The 16,364-nt window shown below is 41.4% G+C and overlaps 1 protein-coding gene across 1 annotated transcript; it reads right to left on the bottom strand.

Annotated features, from left to right (window-relative positions):
* Nucleotides 1-255: 255 nt before the first annotated feature.
* chmp1a (charged multivesicular body protein 1A) lies at nucleotides 256-14,348 on the bottom strand. Its single transcript, XM_034132674.1, has 7 exons — nucleotides 14,229-14,348; nucleotides 13,305-13,324; nucleotides 13,134-13,211; nucleotides 10,745-10,891; nucleotides 10,507-10,635; nucleotides 10,118-10,311; nucleotides 256-1,658 (listed from the first exon to the last, which is right to left on the bottom strand). Exons 1-7 carry the CDS (start codon nucleotides 14,233-14,235, stop codon nucleotides 1,637-1,639), a joined length of 597 nt encoding a protein of 198 aa, XP_033988565.1. The 5' UTR covers nucleotides 14,236-14,348; the 3' UTR covers nucleotides 256-1,636.
* Between the last annotated feature and the right edge of the window lie 2,016 nt (nucleotides 14,349-16,364).

Here is a 16,364-nt window from a genome sequence, read left to right as displayed (position 1 = left end):
GTTATGTGTTACTGTTTATTACCCAGGAAAGGGGGGTTAATAGTTTTTTTGTTTGTCTTTGTGTATGAAAAGTGCTGTATAAATAAAGTTTTGATTTGATTGTTAAACAGTGCAGCGGTGTATATCAAGGATTCTCACACATGCTGCCTCATGCATTTTATCTCCAACACTGTTGCTTGGGATATGATCTGACACTACAACTAAAGCGCATCCATTTCGTACCACCAACCCCACTGAGTCAAATGAAGGACTCCGTCAGAGGGCAAGACTTTATTTCCACAAGATAAATATAGAAAACAAAAGTGCTGCAAAGTTTTCTGAACTTCGAAAAAAAATAGACCCTCACTCGGTTAAATGGATGAATACATGTATAGAGGGTGAAGCTGCTCTGATCTGCCCGCCCCTCACTGACATCTACATTGAACACCCAGAGAAGGAGCACACAAAACAATAAAGAGCTATAATTGAAATAAAAAAACTGCAGAAAAGAACAGGTTAACTCAAGCTGTTGACATTCTTTACATCGTTTACAAATTAGCAACTGATTATTGTCAAAGAAAAAGATCCAGCATGTTCATCCCTGCTAAATGTGATGTTCTCCTGAACGTGTTTGGGATAGGACCGTGGCAGGCTCGGATGAATATTACTTTATTTTGAGACGCTTCCGAAAATATCAGAGTGAGGTTTCAGTGTGCTTTACAACAACTTCACAGAGTTAAATAGATTATAAATGTCCCCTATGACAGCTATGGCATCACGGTGATGTCAGCACATACCAGGACAAACACACAGGAAGAGGAAGGGATATCCCTCGCTCTGACCGACATCTGTCAAGTTTCTCTTTTTGCTTTTTAAACTATATTCTTTCAGGCACTGGCGGGGAAGCACCCATGCAATCACTTGCATTCCAAATAAGGCGTTCAAAGCGAAAAATCTGAAGACAGGCATGAGAAATAATAAAGAATAAATCAGAATAAAAGGAAACAAATCATTTTGACTCTGTTGGAGGACAGTCTTGGTTGTATACAGTGTTATAATGAAGTGTTTGTTGCTTGGATGGATCCGGAGGGAGACAATTATTGTTAGTGTTACCAAGAAAATGGCATTTCTTCCCTATGAAATGTCCCCTGGTCCATTCAAACCCCTCTCTGACTGACAGAGCCCTAAATAACTAAATGTGTATATACATCTTTAACCCACCCTGCAGGGTCGCCCAGCTCCCGTATCATCACTATAACTGCTTATTCAAATCCTTTTCCTTTTCATCATTGTCAATTATACAGTTTGTAAAATGTGTTTTTGTACAAAGCAAACCAAAATGGTGTGGTTTGAGAGCAGGGGACTGTAGCCACAGGAGGAGCATGTGGAAGGGCAGGGAGAAAAGAAGATGTTGAAGGTAAACTGAGATCCAAAGGAGAATAGCAGAGGAGATATAGAAGGATGGAAACGGGAAGGTGAACCACAGAGACTCATGCCTTCTCAGGTGGTATTTATAGACAGCGTGTGTATTTATAGAGCAGGGCAATGGAAATCGATAGACTCATTAAGCCCTCCTGGTAGGAACAGTTCAATAGAAACACACACAGCTCCTCGTCTGCCTGCACAGCGCTGCAGCCGTCTCACTCCTGCAGGACACTCAGTTTCTCAAAGCAGCCAACCTGGAACGTGTGAAAAGGGGGGAGTGTTAATCAAAATGAGATACAAGACGTAGAAAAGGTGCAGTACACTCAATTACAGCCTCCAAACGTCAGTGTGTGGGGGGGGGGGGGGTGACTCCTCCTCCTGGGCTAAGCTAGCTATGCATCATCAGGAGAGACGAATGGCCATATTGGATTTGTCTTCTCATCAATATGAGGTGTGTCGTGTGTGAGTAACTTAGATCAGAACAAGCTAGCGAGTGGATATTTGTTTATGTTGTAAGAAACTTTACATTCAATTTCGTGATTGATTTGCATGTACATTTAAATACATTCTAAATACATATACAATTTGTATTCTTTGTATGGTGCGCTGTGATGCAGACTTCAGACTGAAAAGAGTTTATGAAGTTGTTCACTATGAAATGTTTTATAATATATTATTGACAATATGAGCACTGGCCTTCTTAACTTTGAAAATATAATATACTGATAAGTTATTTAAAGAGTGTGCCATCAGATACTCCACTAGAGTGGCTGACACCATTTTTTTGCAATGGTTAAATGTCAGCAAATATTTACGTCACGATTATTCATTAAAACAACTTTAAGGATGTGTATCATTTTTTGTATCTTAGGGGAAAATTATAATCATTAGATTTAATTAAGAAACAACATGTTGAAAGTATGAGTGCTCCTATTGAAAGAAGTATTCAGAACCTTTACTTAAGTTAAAGTACAAATACAGCAATGTAAAAGTACTCAAATTCAAGGAAAAGTCTTGTGTCAGTGATGTATCAGTATATAAGACATCAATAGATCAAAGTCTCTGACATTTTCTTTCTAATCTTTGACATTTGGTGATATATTTGATCATTATTGAGATGTAATCATATCAAAAGTTTAGTTTAGTTTAGTTTAAAAACTCGAGACAACAGATGTGTACCTGAATGAACTGCTTTTTGTTAAACGTCGGTAGTCAAAAAGGATGAAAAGTACAGTTAGCAAAACATAGCAATATCATCCATTTTGTTCAATCTTTATCTCAAAAGTTAACTGTAACTCAGGCTGTTAAATAAATGTTGTGGTGTACAAAGTACAATATTTCCTTCAGAGATTTAGAGAAGTATAAGTAGCATCAAAAGTAAATACTCCGGGATAGTACAAGTACCTTAAAAATGTACATAAGTAAAATACTTGAGGAAATGTTCTTTCCATTACAGTCTACAGCAAACTATTCTTGACTAACTTGCATTAATCTAAAGCTTGACCCTGAAGCAGGATCAGCAGCTAGCATCCTGTCAGAGAGCTGTCAGTGCTGAGAGGAACAACACCTCTATGGAGGTTTCTCATTTCCCCTCCTCGACTCCTCGGTCCTCCGGTAGTGACCCGGAAATGGATTTCAGCGCGCCATGTTGAAGGACATCTAATTTCTCTAAATGCACATCGAGGACCGAGGTGTGTGTTGTACAGTGTGTAGGTGTGTGTGTGTGGTTCAGTGTGTAGGTGTGTGTGTGGTACAGTGTGTAGGTGTGTGTGTGTGGTTCAGTGTGTAGGTGTGTGTGTGGTACAGTGTGTAGGTGTGTGTGTGTGGTTCAGTGTGTAGGTGTGTGTGGTACAGTGTGTAGGTGTGTGTGTGTGGTACAGTGTGTAGGTGCGTGTGGTACAGTGTGTAGGTGTGTGTGTGTGGTACAGTGTGTAGGTGCGTGTTGTACAGTGTGTAGGTGTGTGTTGTACAGTGTGTAGGTATGTGTGTGTTGTACAGTGTGTAGGTGCGTGTTGTACAGTGTGTAGGTGTGTGTTGTACAGTGTGTAGGTGTGTGTGTGTTGTACAGTGTGTAGGTGCGTGTTGTACAGTGTGTAGGTGCGTGTTGTACAGTGTGTAGGTGTGTGTGTTGTACAGTGTGTAGGTGTGTGTTGTACAGTGTGTAGGTGCGTGTTGTACAGTGTGTAGGTGCGTGTTGTACAGTGTGTAGGTGCGTGTTGTACAGTGTGTAGGTGTGTGTTGTACAGTGTCTAGGTATGTGTGTGTTGTACAGTGTGTAGGTGCGTGTTGTACAGTGTGTAGGTGTGTGTTGTACAGTGTCTAGGTGTGTGTGTGTTGTACAGTGTGTAGGTGTGTGTTGTACAGTGTGTAGGTGTGTGTGTGGTACAGTGTGTAGGTGCGTGTTGTACAGTGTGTAGGTGCGTGTTGTACAGTGTGTAGGTGCGTGTTGTACAGTGTGTAGGTGTGGTGTGGTGGTACAGTGTGTAGGTGCGTGTTGTACAGTGTGTAGGTGCGTGTTGTACAGTGTGTAGGTGCGTGTTGTACAGTGTGTAGGTGCGTGTTGTACAGTGTGTAGGTGTGTGTTGTACAGTGTCTAGGTATGTGTGTGTTGTACAGTGTGTAGGTGCGTGTTGTACAGTGTGTAGGTGTGTGTTGTACAGTGTCTAGGTATGTGTGTGTTGTACAGTGTGTAGGTGCGTGTTGTACAGTGTGTAGGTGTGTGTTGTACAGTGTCTAGGTATGTGTGTGTTGTACAGTGTGTAGGTGCGTGTTGTACAGTGTGTAGGTGTGTGTTGTACAGTGTCTAGGTGTGTGTGTGTTGTACAGTGTGTAGGTGTGTGTTGTACAGTGTGTAGGTGTGTGTGGTATAGTGTGTAGGTGCGTGTTGTACAGTGTGTAGGTGTGTGTGTGGTACAGTGTGTAGGTGTGTGTTGTACAGTGTCTAGGTGCGTGTTGTACAGTGTCTAGGTGCGTGTTGTACAGTGTCTAGGTGTGTGTGTTGTACAGTGTGTAGGTGCGTGTTGTACAGTGTGTAGGTGTGTGTTGTACAGTGTCTAGGTATGTGTGTGTTGTACAGTGTGTAGGTGCGTGTTGTACAGTGTGTAGGTGTGTGTTGTACAGTGTCTAGGTATGTGTGTGTTGTACAGTGTGTAGGTGCGTGTTGTACAGTGTGTAGGAGTGTGTTGTACAGTGTTTAGGTGTGTGTTGTACAGTGTCTAGGTATGTGTGTGTTGTACAGTGTGTAGGTGTGTGTTGTACAGTGTCTAGGTATGTGTGTGTTGTACAGTGTGTAGGTGTGTGTTGTACAGTGTGTAGGTGTGTGTTGTACAGTGTGTAGGTGCGTGTGGTACAGTGTGTAGGTGTGTGTGTGTGGTACAGTGTGTAGGTGTGTGTTGTACGGTACAGTGTGTAGGTGTGTGTTGTACAGTGTGTAGGTGTGTGTGTGTGGTACAGTGTGTAGGTGCGTGTTGTACAGTGTGTAGGTGTGTGTTGTACAGTGTGTAGGTGTGTGTGTGTACAGTGTGTAGGTGTGTGTGTGTACAGTGTGTAGGTGTGTGTGTGTGGTACAGTGTGTAGGTGTGTGTGTGTGGTACAGTGTCTAGGTGTGTGTGTGGTGCAGTGTGTAGGTGCGTGTTGTACAGTGTGTAGGTGTGTGTGGTACAGTGTCTAGGTGTGTGTGTGGTACAGTGTCTAGGTGTGTGTGTGGTACAGTGTGTAGGTGCGTGTTGTACAGTGTGTAGGTGTGTGTGTGGTACAGTGTCTAGGTGTGTGTGTGGTACAGTGTGTAGGTGCATGTTGTACAGTGTGTAGGTGCGTGTTGTGCGTGTTGTACAGTGTGTAGGTGCGTGTTGTACAGTGTGTAGGTGCGTGTGGTACAGTGTGTAGGTGCGTGTTGTACAGTGTGTAGGTGCGTGTTGTACAGTGTGTAGGTGCGTGTTGTACAGTGTGTAGGTGCGTGTTGTACAGTGTGTAGGGGTGTGTGGTGTGTACAGTGTGTAGGTGCGTGTTGTACAGTGTGTAGGGCGTTGTGGTACAGTGTGTAGGTGCGTGTGGTACAGTGGTAGGTGCGTGGTGTACAGTGGTAGGTGCGTGTTGTACAGTGTGTAGGTGCGTGTTGTACAGTGTGTAGGTGCGTGTTGTACAGTGTGTAGGTGCGTGTTGTACAGTGTGTAGGTGTGTGTGTTGTACAGTGTCTAGGTGTGTGTGTGTTGTACAGTGTGTAGGTGTGTGTTGTACAGTGTGTGTAGGTGTGTGTGGTACAGTGTGTAGGTATGTGTGGTGGTGTGTGTTGTACAGTGTGTAGGTGTGTGTGGTACAGTGTGTAGGTGTGTGTTGTACAGTGTGTAGGTGCGTGTGTAGGTGTGTGTTGTACAGTGTGTAGGTGCGTGTTGTACAGTGTGTAGGTGGTGTTGTACAGTGTCTAGTGTATGGTGCTGTTGTACAGTGTGTAGGTAGTGTGTTGTACAGTGTCTAGGTATGTGTGTGTTGTACAGTGTGTCTAGCGTTGTAGTGTGTAGGTGTGTGTTACAGTGTGTAGGTATGTGTGTGTTGTACAGTGTGTAGGTGCGTGTTGTACAGTTGTAGGGTATGTTGTAAGTGTCTAGGTATGTGTGTGTTGTACAGTGTGTAGGTATGTGTGTGTGGTACAGTGTGTAGGTGCGTGTTGTACAGTGTGTAGGTGCATGTTGTACAGTGTGTAGGTGCGTGTTGTACAGTGTGTAGGTGTGTGTTGTACAGTGTCTAGGTATGTGTGTGTTGTACAGTGTGTAGGTGCGTGTTGTACAGTGTGTAGGTGTGTGTTGTACAGTGTCTAGGTGTGTGTGTGTGTACAGTGTGTAGGTGTGTGTTGTACAGTGTGTAGGTGTGTGTGGTACAGTGTGTAGGTGCGTGTTGTACAGTGTGTAGGTGTGTGTGTGGTACAGTGTGTAGGTGTGTGTTGTACAGTGTGTAGGTGCGTGTTGTACAGTGTGTAGGTATGTGTGTGTTGTACAGTGTGTAGGTGCGTGTTGTACAGTGTATAGGTGTGTGTTGTACAGTGTCTAGGTATGTGTGTGTTGTACAGTGTGTAGGTGCGTGTTGTACAGTGTGTAGGTGTGTGTTGTACAGTGTCTAGGTGTGTGTGTGTTGTACAGTGTGTAGGTGTGTGTTGTACAGTGTGTAGGTGCGTGTGGTACAGTGTGTAGGTGCGTGTTGTACAGTGTGTAGGTGTGTGTGTGTGGTACAGTGTGTAGGTGTGTGTTGTACGGTACAGTGTGTAGGTGTGTGTTGTACAGTGTGTAGGTGTGTGTGTGGTACAGTGTGTAGGTGCGTGTTGTACAGTGTGTAGGTGTGTGTTGTACAGTGTGTAGGTATGTGTGTGTACAGTGTGTAGGTGTGTGTTGTACAGTGTAGGTGTGTGTGTGTGGTACAGTGTCTAGGTGTGTGTGTGGTGCAGTGTGTAGGTGCGTGTTGTACAGTGTGTAGGTGCGTGTGGTACAGTGTGTAGGGTGTGTGTGTGGTACAGTGTGTAGGTGTGTGTGTGGTACAGTGTGTAGGTGCGTGTTGTACAGTGTGTAGGTGCGTGTGGTACAGTGTGTAGGTGCGTGTGGTACAGTGTGTAGGTGCGTGTGGTACAGTGTGTAGGTGCGTGTGGTACAGTGTGTAGGTGCGTGTGGTACAGTGTGTAGGTGCGTGTTGTACAGTGTGTAGGTGCGTGTGGTACAGTGTGTAGGTGGTGTGGTACAGTGTGTAGGTGCGTGTGGTACAGTGTGTAGGTGCGTGTGGTACAGTGTGTAGGTGCGTGTTGTACAGTGTGTAGGTGCGTGTTGTACAGTGTGTAGGTGCGTGTGGTACAGTGTGTAGGTGCGTGTGGTACAGTGTGTAGGTGCGTGTGGTACAGTGTGTAGGTGCGTGTGTGGTACAGTGTGTAGGTGTGTGTGTGTTGTACAGTGTGTAGGTGCGTGTGGTACAGTGTGTAGGTGTGTGTGTGTGGTACAGTGTGTAGGTGTGTGTGTGGTACAGTGTGTAGGTGTGTGTGTGGTACAGTGTGTAGGTGTGTGTGTGGTACAGTGTGTAGGTGTGTGTGTGGTACAGTGTGTAGGTGCGTGTTGTACAGTGTGTAGGTGCGTGTTGTACAGTGTGTAGGTGCGTGTGGTACAGTGTGTAGGTGCGTGTGGTACAGTGTGTAGGTGCGTGTAGGTGCGTGTTGTACAGTGTGTAGGTGTGTGTGTGGTACAGTGTGTAGGTGCGTGTGTGGTACAGTGTGTAGGTGCGTGTGTGGTACAGTGTGTAGGTGCATGTGTGGTACAGCTGTGTAGGTGCGTGTGTGGTACAGTGTGTAGGTGCGTGTGTGGTACAGTGTGTAGGTGCGTGTGTGGTACAGTGTGTAGGTGCGTGTTGGTACAGTGTGTAGGTGCGTGTGGTACAGTGTGTAGGTGCGTGTGTACAGTGTGTAGGTGCGTGTGGTACAGTGTGTAGGTGCGTGTTGTACAGTGTGTAGGTGCGTGTTGTACAGTGTGTAGGTGCGTGTGGTACAGTGTGTAGGTGCGTGTTGTACAGTGTGTAGGTGCGTGTTGTACAGTGTGTAGGTGCGTGTGGTACAGTGTGTAGGTGCGTGTGGTACAGTGTGTAGGTGCGTGTGGTACAGTGTGTAGGTGCGTGTTGTACAGTGTGTAGGTGCGTGTTGTACAGTGTGTAGGTGCGTGTGTGCGTAGATGCGGCGGACAGACAGGTCTCAGTTGGTTTGGTGTCCTATGCTTACTTTTAATACTTGTAAATAAAACTTTTGGCCCGTAATTTCATTTCCTCATTGTAGCGACCAGAGAGGGGGGGGGGGGGGGGGTGGGGGGGGGGGGGATATATCCAGTCTCTGATAGTGTTACGTTATTATGAGAGTGCTCTCATACTTGATTCTGAAATTGTATATATTTATATAAATATATGTGTGTGTGTGTGTGTGTATATATGTCATCATTAATGGACGTCTCTTTAAAATGACCGCTCAGAGGAGAGGATTTCTCATTTCTCTAACCGTCTGCTGCTTCCCCTCCTTTCTCCTCGGTTCCCCTCCTCGACTCCTCCGCTCGCATCTCGTGTGGGCGGGACTGAGACACGAGGATAGGAGTCGAGGAGGGGAGTCGAGGAGGGGAATTTGAGAAATTAGAAACCTTCTATATCTGGACACCTGCTGATGAGTCTGAGAACTGAGAGGCTGATCCCAGAGCTGTGTCCTCATTAGGATTTATACAAATGACTTGTGATATATAATGCAGCACTTCACGAACATCCACATTTACACAACTATTTTAAGCACCTAATGGGGCATTCAATTATAGAGAATATGAAAAATGGAACCCTCAATGTAAATAATTGAATATATATGTAAAAGAAAACAGTAAAAACATCCCATCACAATTTCCCAGAGCCCAGAGTGACATCTTTAAACTATTACATATGAGATTTAAAATGAAACAGAGTCGGAAGCTAATCTTAACATTTAAAAGGCTGGAGAAATTGTTGTGTTGGCCAACTGATTAGGAATCAAAAATAAATGTCAGTCAAAAATCTAACTGATCAAATCTGTTTTTGACTGATCTCATGCTCTATTCTAACTGCAGGCCTGCCTGCTCATGGGCATCTAGTTATCCCGATGGCAGAAAGGGAACAGAGTGCGAAGAGTCTTTCCAGACACACAGATGTTGCTGCTCATCTGTAACCCAGAGAGTGCTCCACTTACTCTGTAACCTAGAGTGGTGCGGGACCGAGTCCTAAAAACCTGGAAGTGAGTTAGCATTTTACCACTACCGGTTCCCTCATCTCGGAGTCAATGGTTTTTTTAAATGTGTTTTTGGTTAGCAGCCTGAATAGGGTATGTGGTTAACACAAGCTGAAGAGTTTTTTACGTTTTGTTCTACGACATTAAATACGTCAGTGGCCACTGGTGAATTTCCAAAGCTTCTATGTGTCATACAAACGCTGGTTGCTAACAAGTGTCAGCCGGAGGATTAGCCGCCTTTAGCTTGGCGGTGGTGACGTGAAGTCATGTGACCTTAATGTAGTTCCTTTATAGCGCAACATTAGCTTCTCAGTTCAGGAGATTGAATTTATGCTTCAAAAATCATAAAGTGATGTTAATATGTGGAGATTATCCAGCTGAACTGAACATGTAGTATTCTAAATGTGTGTTGGCCAACAAAATTATTTTCTGTAATATTCCAAAATCTATTAGGGAAATCCCATTGCTTTTGTTGAGGGAGTCCTTGTGATCTTCCAGGTCAGACTACGAAAACACATCATCACTGCCCCACTCTGCTGTCTGTCCCCCTATCAATGCACCAGTACACAGCTCCGCCTCCTCCCACTCACTATAGTTAAATATAATATTTGTTTACTCGTCATGTTATAGTCTTGTAATATTTATTTTATAGGGTTTTATATTTTTGCATCGATTCACTTAGTCTTGTGTCTTATTTTTCCCGGAGAGGAATCATTATTTATTTTATTCTTATTATCATACCTTATAGCAAAATGTGTCTCTTAACCTGTTCAAATGTTATATTTTGCTGCTATGCTGCATTTATAGGAAAAGGTCTTAACATCTGATCTGAGGGGAATTTCTTGCTGTGTGCCATTTTGTAAAGCACTTTGAGCTGCACATGCTGTATGAAAAGTGCTATATATAAATAAAGCTTTATGATATAAGGGATTTCTGGTTCCGATGATGACACGCCCTTACCGTCGGGACAGCAGGTCCTCCCTGTCCTGGCTCCTCGAGCTCTCGGGGCCCACCGAGGTGGCCCCTGCAGGCAGCTGGCTGAGCTGGTCCATCACCTCCAGGCCGCTCTCCTCTGCTATCTGGTGGATCAGGTCATCCACCTGGTCCTGAGGTGTGGTCAGCGTCGTCGCAGAGCTCATGGAGTCCTCCATCACCTGGTGTAGGATTGAGTAGTATGGTTTAGAATAAGACAAAAGAAAAAGCCACAGGTGAACAACTGGGATTAGTTTAAGTCACACATGTCCTTTTTATCTGAATATGGACTATCTAAAAATGTTGAGTTGTCAAAGCAGGCTTTGTTCAAAACACTGGAAAGAAAATACAAATAAACATAGTGTGGAACCACTCACTGAGGTGTGGACGTCCAGGTTCTGGACTTGGGTTTCAAACTTATCCATGACTAGGGAGACCTTCTGGAGATCCATGGAGCCAAGAGCTTTGTCCAGAGCTTTGGTCACCTGGCCCATGCTTTTGGTAACCTGATGGTAATAAAAGCCTTTATAATGCATACCGAAAATGAAATGAGCTGGTTCTAAGCTGTGTACAGTGTACGGGAGACAGCACCACAGAGGTTAAACAGTTACTCACCCCCTTCATGGTGACAGCAGTCTGGACTTTAGAAGCCACAGCGTCCACTCGAGACGCCATGCGCAGCCAATTCAGGCCTTCGTTTTTTTTTCGGATAGCGTTCTCTGCATAAATTCTGGCACATTCCACATTTTTCTGCTGCAATGCCTGGTGATGAGACAAATATATTGTTAACACTGGAAGATGCATCTGCAATGTACCTCATTTAAATTAATCTTCCATGTATGTGTACACATGTTTGAACGGTTAAGACCAACACACAGCAATACACTTCATTTGACCTAAAAAAATCACACATTATACAGCATTAAAAACAAAGTGCTATATTCTACTAAGATATATAGGAAATACAACATAGGATGGACGGAGGATACATACAAAATAAAAATAAGTTTGTAAATGTCATCTCCTCTTGTTTGTAGAGATGACATTTGTTGTTAGTATTCTCATTGTATATGAGATATCACTGGATATCCTTGTTTAAATTGCATATTGAAAGGTGAAGACTTTTCTTTTTGCCGCTGCTTTTAATTGAACTATTCACATCTTAAACTGCACTGTAACTTTTATCCATGTATTTTTTCTTTTAATGTTTATTTTCTTTTCTTTTCAATGACTGATTTTAAATGCCATTTTCTTAATGTCTTCCATTTTTGTAAAGCACTTTGAATTGCCTTGTGTTGAAAGGTGCTATATAAATAAACTTGCCTTGCCTTGCCTTGAAGCTGACAAGTTGACATTAGAAAAACTAACAGTCACATTTTAAACAGTAAAAAATGTTGTGACCCCATCACCATGTTGATATCTCCTCTGTAATCTGATACCCAAACATGCATATAAACAGTAACAGAGATGTCCAATGACTTTACAAAAGGAATATTAACACAACAAACAACCAAAGGGCCCTCCTAGTCAATGCCAAAGATATACTGCCCCCTGCGTGACACTCCTGATGTCATACTGTAGGACCAATACACGTGGATTTACTGAATACATTATTTAAATAAAAACTATAATAATAATAATTACATATTACAGTTAAAACATGTTGGATTTAGTCATTCTATTGAGTTTTTATTAACAAATGAATTGAACAAACTTGATTTAGATTTAACAATTATCTGGTGGAATTTGATTCATATTTACAAATGATCAAGGAGAAATCCATTTGTATTTATTATTAATCTGGGAATAAAGTATTTACATTTTGTGAATATATGTGTGAAATGTATTTATATTTTCTGAATATCTATTTGAAATGAATGTATGGATTCATATTTATATAATGTACATTAATAATTATAGTGCATATAACAATAACAGAAAAAGATTTCCAATAATTACGCCTTAAATTCATGTTTTTTTTATACATCTTGAAAATACAATTGAACATTGAATAAATTGTAATGTTGTTAAAAAACGAATATCTAGCTAATGGTAAAAAAGTTTGAAAACCAAAAGTGTTTTAGTTCAGAATATTTTAAATATGAGAAAAGACATAAAACAGGATGATGTCAAGCAAAGAAAAAAGCTTCCCGTTTGTTTCAAACTCCATCTTAATTACTGACTGTATTATCGACTAATATATTCAATTATGACTCGTCAAATAAGCCTTTATTGTCATTTGTCATTGTCTAGGCTATACTTAGAAATGACTTCATAAATCTGGAGACAAGAGTTCCTGGCACAAAGACAGCCACACCCAAACACCGTCACCACCTTCAGCTGCCAAATAGAAAGACCACAAAGCACGTTCTACAACCTTTATATAAGGAAAGAGAAGAAAGAAAAGAGACTTTGGGCTGCAGATAGGATCCGTCTGGATGATTAACACCATTCACACTTAGTGAGTGAATACAACCGGAAAACTAATCACCAAACTAAGTGTATTTGTCAAAAAACAAACAAATCAAAAACTCTAAATCAAAGTGCAGCTGAAGTACCAGGGGTTACATCTTACGCAGGATCCATTCCAATGTGCAAGAATCGGAGATGTCCACCATCAAACAGAACAAAGAACAATAGGAGGTCAAACTATTTGGTAAAACACATGTACCTTTCCTCGTGCCTAAACACCCTCCAAAAAGAGGAGCAAAAACAGCAACTTAAATGAACTATGATAATTACACTTAATAAACGTTAAAATAATCTAAAGAAAATAAATGTTTAACTATTAAATAATACTTAACAATGAATATCTCCAACACAAAGCTTGACCTTTTAAAAAAAAATATTTTTGTAGTGTTCACAGTAGAGATGAAGATAGAAAGTAATTACAGAGGGGGAAAGGAGTCTAACAACTAAGACGGAAAGGGAACTGATGACACATTGTGATGACATCATTCAGCCCCGCCCCAGAGGCTCGGCTTCAGCCTGGCAGTGTGCTCACCTTCTTGACCTTGGCCTGCTCCTTCTCAGCCTCCTTCTCTGACTTCTTGGCCAGTCTTTCGAGCTGCTTGGAAGTGAACTGTGATCCACAGAGAAACATTCAAAGTAAATGAATAAACATGTTTAAGTTAGAACAACCTAATATAGATGAAACCTTTTTGCAGGTACATACCTTTAGCTGGAAGAGTGTTTCTGTGGAGACAGTGGGAGACAGAGTGTGTATTATATAAACAGTAACATATAGCAATATACTAACTTCGAATTATATCATAATAAATTGTTAAGAAAATTAACAGAATTGTTCAAAAAGAAACAGTAAGGAGACATATAAAGGAACCTTTTACTTCTAAATGTTTTCAGAAGTAGTTCTTAACATCTGACGCCCTTTGCATCAGGAAAACCTTTTTCTTGATAATCATTTTGGTTCACATTTGGTATGGTCCTCTGGTGCCTCTTTTCCAATACACTTTACAAATATTGTCAAAAAACTACAAATACACAACTGGAGACAATATAAATGATTCTAACATAAAATCATAAAAGGCAAAAATGCTGTCAAATTCAAAGCAAAACATAAACAAAAAACAATATATAGAGAATAAATAAATGCGTTTCAGTTATCATGTAATGAGGAAATAATACAACATGATTCACTATATCAAATGTGTTATCTTACTTTTTATAACCTAGCTCAATTAAAATGTCCCTATAATATAATCAATAAATAGAACTTAAAGAAAAAACAACAACTTTATTTGACATTCTGGTAAAAAGCTAGTGTTTCTTTCGCATAAGTGCTCATGTTTTGAGCAATTGTAAACCTTAGTGTCTTATATAGTTTGTCGAAGGTAGCGTTAAGACAAGATGTTAAATTAATCAGAAAAAATAAATGAATAGTCAGTGTAGCAACTATAGTTACATAATATGATAAACGAAACAACTGGAAATCAAAACGCCTGACAGCTGAGCTAATAAAGCTAACAACCCACCCAAGCTAACCAGCTAATGTAAGCCAACATTAGGTTGATTATATATATAGCTTAAAACAGGAAACACCTATCAAGACGGATCGTTAGGCTGTTAAATCAGGACATACCATCCATGTCAAGAAGAATTTGATTCCAGTTGAGCACAGGAAAATATATTTAACAGTCTCGTCTCGGTTTGTTTTGATGGTGGATCTGAAACATCTGATACTGGACTTCCTGGTTCGGGTATTCTTCTTCGCTTGTTTTTTTAATTACAGGTTGCAAACGTTAGTTATGAAGTGCATACTGCCACATACTGGACTGGAGTATATCGTCACGTGAATTCATATTATTGTATTAATATATGCTAGTTAATAAAGGTTTAACTTGTTCAAATGAACAGGTAATACAGAGAATATAATACATGTAAAGTAACGTGTTGTTACCATAGACTGTATATATAAAGGTTATTACTATCAGTGGTGGAAAGTTACTAAGTGCTTTTACTAAAGTACTGCACTCAAGTTCACATTTAAGGTACTTGTACTTAACCCCAGTATTTTAATATTTTAATTGAACCCTTTCACTACTTTATACTTCTACTCTGCTACATTTTGGTAGCCAATTGTGTTCTTTTTAATCCACATCATTTATTTTACATATGTGTTAACTAGTTACTTCATAAATTCTGATTTTGACACACAATACTTAGAAAAAACTTAAAGAATATGAGTATTCGTATTGATTTAACCATCCAACATTATATTTAAGTCAATCTAATCATGAGTGGTTTAACAGAAATTGTATTTGAAGTTTTTGGTTTCACAGATCCAGCTTCTTAAAGGTGTCCTAAAAAAAGCAAAATGCACTTTTTGATGTCTTTTAAACATAAATATTTGTTTCACAGTGTGTCAGAAAATAAAACCCTCTCTCTTTTCCTCTGATCCCACATCTCTAAAAACGGGGATACAACGGAGCTGATCCAGATTTGCTGCCGATATGAGGTAATATCGGAAATGTGGGATGGCTTTACACCCACAGCCCTATCAGAAACGGCCCTATCAGAAACAATGTGCAACGTGTTTTGGACGTAATATGGTCTTTGTTTACATTAGCAAGCATCGCTAACACTCAGAGCTAACCTGTACTGGAGAGAGTATGTGTAAAGAACCTTGTAGTAAACCCGCAAGAGAAAAAGCATTTGGGCTCCATATTAGCCGCATTCCCACCGGAGTACTTTTCCCCGTACTTTTCGCGTTTAGTTCCGTTAGTACCACTTATGTCGCGTTCACACCAAAAAGAGCACTTAATCTCGGGAACTTTCACCCCCATTTTTAGTGCCTGCTGAGAGATGGTACTTTCCTGGGGGAAAAAAGTGCCTCAGTTCTGATTGGCTGGGCGAATTGCAAACCACGCCCCGTACAACTCTGAAATGTTTTGTAGAGCCGCCATTTTATTATCCTCGCATTAGCATTATTAGCATTAGCATTCGCCCAGCGCACAAACGCAGAGAGACTAACTTATGGCAACACAAAAGAAAACATGGGAGCGGTGGAGATGAGGAGGTGTCGGCGTTCTGGCGATTTACTCGGAAGGCTTCAGTAGAAGCTGCTGGGAGTCCCAGCAGCTTCTACTGAAGCCAGTCCCCAACTCCGGGGACTTCCGGCCGGGGACTCCGGGTGGCAGTATACGCCGTGAAGTTGTTTGCGGCCTGCCAGTAAACCCAAAGCAGAAGAAGACGAGGGAATTTATTCCGGTGTGAACGCGATCTGTACTAAATGCCCTGGGGTAATAAGTGCCGGGGCACTAAGTGCCGGCACTAAATACAGCAAAGTACTTTGTGTGAACGCGCCTATTGTTTCAGAAATAATCCTTGATGTGGTTTTGAACATGACGTTTAATTACGCCAGCATTTAGCTGGGAATCTGCAGGCAGAGAGGAGACCTCACTGCTTGCCTTGCCGTGCTCAAAAGGGGGCGGGGCCAGCAGCTACAGACCCAGAATCAGCACTTCTCTAACCAGGCTGAAACAGAGGGATATGAGGGATGTCTAAAATGCATGATCTGTTTGGTATTTTGAGCAAAACACATCATAGACATGTTTTTTAATATATTTTTGAGACCCATAATATATGCCTAAAAATAGCATGATAGGAGATCTTTAAATTTAACTGCAATACTTAAAACTTAAAGCTCCTAAAATTAAACTTAAAACACTCAAACCTAAAGCGTAGCTTATTAGAGCGTGACTTAGTGCTTAGCTCT

Source organism: Trematomus bernacchii, unplaced genomic scaffold, assembly GCF_902827165.1.
Source record: "Trematomus bernacchii unplaced genomic scaffold, fTreBer1.1, whole genome shotgun sequence".
Taxonomy (NCBI): domain Eukaryota; kingdom Metazoa; phylum Chordata; class Actinopteri; order Perciformes; family Nototheniidae; genus Trematomus; species Trematomus bernacchii.
This window is presented reverse-complemented; position numbering and strand designations above follow the sequence as displayed.